Consider the following 5,085-nt stretch of genomic DNA (forward strand, 5'->3'; position numbering starts at 1 on the left):
AAGATCCAGTGTGTAACATTTAGGATGATCTATCAGCAGAAATTTAATATAATATTTCTATTCATTAGTGCATAATGATAAGAATCGTGAGGGAGTGGGAAACACAAAAGGCCCTATCTAGAGCCACTGTTTGGTTTTTCCATTCTGTACTAGAAAAACATAGCAGTTCAGCATGGCATACGCCGCCAGAAGAGGATCTGCACAAAAACACAACAATTCTATTTTCCAGGTGATTATACACTAATGAAAACACTGAATATTGTATTGTGAGATGTTTTAGCTTCATTTCTGGGGAGCTGTCATGTCATCCATCTTTATATACAGTCAGTTGTCCTCATTAAGCTGGTCCCCTAACTCACAAAAAGCAAACAGGTGGTAATAATCAAAAACAAAATCATCGAAGGAATCAAAAGTACCTATTGTGTCAATCTAGAAATGTTTTGTAATTGCCCAGGTTTTATCTAATAATTTGTATGTTCTGTGTGTGTGTATTTTTAATTTTTCAGCTTCATTTTCCACCAAGAGTTCTATTTTGGCCAACTATTTTATCACACGTTTAACAGTTTTCAGTTCAATAAATCCTACAAGTTATTTTATTTGCAGTACAGCAGTTCAAATATATTCTCTTGGTAAGTATACACAGGGTGTGAATTCTCTTCATTCTCTTAAAAAAGTTTAAAATGGGGCAATTTGCTCTTACTCGGAAATATACAAGGTCTTCAGGGTGATGGTGTCGATCCACTGTCCATACACCAAGTTGACAGCATCTACTCTCTTGACAGAGAACTGATAGTACCTGTCAGGTTGCAGGTCTGTGACCTGTATGTTGTATGACTGGCATATAGATTTAGTAAACTCGCCATGTTCATTAGTGGTTGGATGAAGGCTTTTTATGTGGATCTCAAACTGTTCATCTGGCTCCTGCTGGCCTGCAACATCCCAACACAGATGCACAGTGTTGGATTTCACGCATGACTTAAGCCTGTCAATTATCACTGGCATCTTGACTGTCAGTGATACAGTGAGCTGAGGTATGGGGAAGTTGCCTGTGTTGAGGATGAGCTGGTTCTGCAAGTCCAGTGGTCCAAGATTCCGAGTCATTCTGCTCTCAAAGTCCTTCACATACTGGTGGGTTTGCTGGAGCTTCTGCTGCATAGAAGCTGCCATGTTGCTGTCCACCAAACCCTGGTCGTGCTTTAGGATGAAGGTCTCTAGCTCCTGACACCCCCTGATGATCTCATGGTAGAGCATTCCCAGAAGAGTGAGGAGGAGCTTTACCTGGGTGTTACCCAGGGTCATGGCACTCTGCAACCTCTGCTGGTCAATGAGAGACCACAGCATCTGGTCAGACAAATGTACTTGATGCATCTGGTCTGCAGTTGGTAGCAAATCCTCGCGCAGGATTTCCAAGTAGTACGAGCACCTCTGCATGAGCCGCAGTTTTTCCTGCAACATCTTGAAAATAAATCACACAAACTCATGAATCTCTGCATCAACTGTTCATACTGTAACATATCCCTTAGACAGCACATGTACACTTGAAGGTTTTTAAGGTTTAAAGACCCAGTAAGTCTAATTGACAAATTGGCAAATATTAAAAAGCCAAGATTTGATATAAAATTATAGTTAAAAACTATATTTTACTTGTAAAAAAAGTACTGTATTTTTTAGAATATTACAGTTCAAAAATAAATGAATAATGTTTACATTATAGTATACTAACCATGATGGAGGTTTCACTAAGTCTGGTCTCGAGCAGCTGTAGGATTTGGTTGCGGAGGTCAGGGAGGGTGTCCATTTGAGTCCTGACCTTCTGGGCTCCACGCTCATCTGAGCTTGAACATGTCAGCATGACTTCCTCCATGGTAACTATAACATACATTCACAGCTGTAAGGCAAATCTGTAAATTCTCTGGGCATTTTCTCAAACAACAAGGATTACTGGATTTTCATATCCTACCATCAAAAGTCTTTCAATTCAGTTTCAGTTAGAGACAGTGTGTACAGTAAAGAGAAACTGAAATTGAGCAAACCAACTTTGCATTGCTGTCTTAGTAAACAATATTACTTATTATTATCCTGTCATTTAATGATTAACTAACATAATAAAAAGTGTGTGATAAGGGAAAGAATGTATGATCCGTCCTCTTTTATTGAACATTAAAATGCCAGATGTAACATGGTCGTTGTATCTTGAATGTTGACCAGCGGAGGGAACTAAAACATTCCAGCCAATGAAATTATGACAGATTATCAGATGTTTACCATAACTACTCCAAAGTCCAAACCCAACTAGCCAATCATCTGTCAACACACCCATTCACATCTGTCAACTACAGCACCACAAACTGAAGGACTATAATGTCATTGCACAACATCCTCTTACATAAGAAGATACATCACATTAAATATTGAAATGTAATTAGCCTACCTAGCCATCTATACATTGCTATTAAATATATTTAATATTCTGTGTCATTTCCTTCCATTCCTTCTCTAGACATTAAAATTCACTGTTTATTACGTTCTTAACAATATGAAATTCTACATTTCTCTATTGTGAGTTTGCTAAAAGGCAACTATTTAAACCCTGGGGGCTGGTGGTTTGAGAGTTTTCTGGGGGGTTTTGGATGATAGCTCATGATTAAGATCTTATAAGTCATTGTGTTTTACAAACATATTAGCAATAAACTCATTAACATAAGGCCAAATAAGTAAGGTGAATAAACTGCACGCCTGCAAGAGAAAACCACAGTCAACCTAACTGAGCTAAGTTAGATTACTTGAACCTAACAAGCTAGCTAACGTTAGCTAACCAACATTTTAATAATTCCCAGCTACTCATCAGGGAAGTGTGAATGACATCAGTAGAATTAAGATGAATTAATACTCAATTAACATAATTCATGTTCCTCTATGTGTTAAGTCCACAATATCAATGCTTATAATTACACAAATTTCTAAAATGAACAACTTATGGTTAGCCTGATACAGCTAACTAACAGTTAGCTATAGCTACTAGATCACACCTGTAAAATTACAATAAACTACACAATACTATTGCTATATTTGACATATACAACAATAATTAAACCTACCTATTTTCCTCTGTTTTACTTCTTGCTGTATAGTTAAATGGCAACTCCTGTTTATAGTTAAAATTGTTCATTTTGCATGGTTACAGTTTATCTTCCATGGTTACGGAATGACAGCAGCAGCCTGCCTCGCCTTTAGCTTCTGTTATAAAGTTAAACGGATAGTGGATTTGTAGTCAAATCAAAATAGTGTAACCCCCACTATGCCAATCACTATTAAAATTATATGATAGATAATCAATTAATCTAAATTAACTGTAAGTTACCAATGTTTCCTGATCCTGCTGCACGTTTGTTGACATCATTTTGTAAAGTTTTACACTGAAGTTTAAAAAAGTCCAATTATGTAAGAAACACTGAAAATACTTACATACTGTATAGCTTAACAATAATGAGTTGTCTACATCACACTTGTATAAATTGCATATTGTCTCCAAGTGCTTGCTCATGATGGGAGCTGTTGGGTCTCTGTAAATAAGACTAGACCTGCTCTCTTTGAAAAGTGCCCTGTGATAACTTCTGTTATGATTTGGTGCTATACAAATAAAATTGAATTGAATCATGATGTAAAACCTAGTTTTAAAAGCAACAAAAAACTAACTGATCAAAAAAATGAACACTTCAACATACATTAGTGTGATAAGAACTACCTAAAATGGAGGAAACCATTATATAGAAAACTATATTTGACGTGATTTTTTTAGTCCCATCTATTAACATAGAGGCAGCAGGCTTTATGATCTATAGTGCAGTCAGCCACCAAAGGGTGATCAAGATGTTTTGGCTTCGCTTTTGGAGAGCTGTCATGTCGTTCATCTTTATATATGTCAATGCTTTAAATCTTTTGGACATGAATGCCATTGTGTTGTCTGTGAGACAACGTCACAGCTTAGAAATGTTTTTACCATAGCCATACCACTGTGAAGATATAACCACTTTGAGATCTTATCACAGGCATTCTAAAGAGATAGCCTTTTGACACTACAAGAGAAACCAAAAGCTGAGTTAAGATAGAAATGGTGATAATTGGTTAGCCCTTTTTGGGAGACCAAAATTGGAAACCACTGGTCGCAAAACAGCATTTACAGTACAGTCTCAAAACAAAAGTGCCACAGAGGAAAGTAGAACACATTGGCTAATGGGCATCTAGAACAGATGCCTCCTAATGGAGGAAATTGCAGGCCTATCAACCAGCATCCAATTAGAGTTCTGCAAATGACCTAAGCCCAGTGGGGCGCAAATGTAGGTCTGTGGGTCTCAACCTATTTTTGGGTTTTATTATTGTTTGTTAATTGTTTATATGAATCTGCATAGCAAGAGCATGAATGTGCCTCAAGTCTTCCTGGGGTCAATACAATCAATACAGTACAAAACATACAACAACTATTCTATTACATCAGGTGAGATTGGGTTAGGCCTTGAAATTGTGAACCGTGAGTATGTGAGTGTGTGCATTCTGTTATTATGTTGTACATGTTAAATGATGTCCACAGACAAGTAAGACATGTTTCACTTTCCAAATGACATTCATAACTGTCATATTTTTTATGAGCTGGAGGGAATGCTGAGTCTACAGGTTGTAGGTCTTGTTCTCGACTGACTCAAATTGAGCAACATATAAGAATAGAAGGTAATTTACTTGTCATTTTACAACGCAGGGTTATACACCAATCAGCCATGATACTGTGAGCACTGACCGGTGAAGTGAATAACACTGATTATCTAGTTATCATGGCTCCTGTCAGTGGGTGGGATATATCAGGCAGTCCTCAAAGTTGATGTGTTAGAAGCAGGAAAAATGGGCACTTTGACAAGGGCCAAATTGGGATGGCTAGACGACTGGGTCAGAGCATCTCTAAAACTCCAGCTCTTGCGGGGTGTTCCCGATCAGCAGTGGTCAGTACCTATCAAAAGTGGTGAACCGCAGACAGGGTCATGGGGGGCCAAGTCTCAATGATGCACATGGGGAGTGAAGGCTGGCCCGTGTGGT

The 5,085-nt window shown here is 37.9% G+C and overlaps 1 protein-coding gene across 1 annotated transcript; it reads right to left on the reverse strand.

The window, feature by feature from the left end:
• Positions 1–343: 343 nt before the first annotated feature.
• LOC118328606 (fibronectin type III domain-containing protein 11-like) lies at positions 344–1,867 on the reverse strand. Its single transcript, XM_035662396.1, has 2 exons — positions 1,724–1,867; positions 344–1,455 (listed from the first exon to the last, which is right to left on the reverse strand). The coding sequence occupies exons 1-2, from the start codon at positions 1,862–1,864 to the stop codon at positions 697–699; spliced, it is 900 nt and encodes a 299-aa protein (XP_035518289.1). The 5' UTR covers positions 1,865–1,867; the 3' UTR covers positions 344–696.
• Positions 1,868–5,085: the final 3,218 nt, after the last annotated feature.

This window comes from Morone saxatilis, unplaced genomic scaffold (genome assembly GCF_004916995.1).
Source record: "Morone saxatilis isolate NCDOM2014 unplaced genomic scaffold, NCSU_SB_2.0 Contig18, whole genome shotgun sequence".
Classification (NCBI taxonomy): domain Eukaryota; kingdom Metazoa; phylum Chordata; class Actinopteri; family Moronidae; genus Morone; species Morone saxatilis.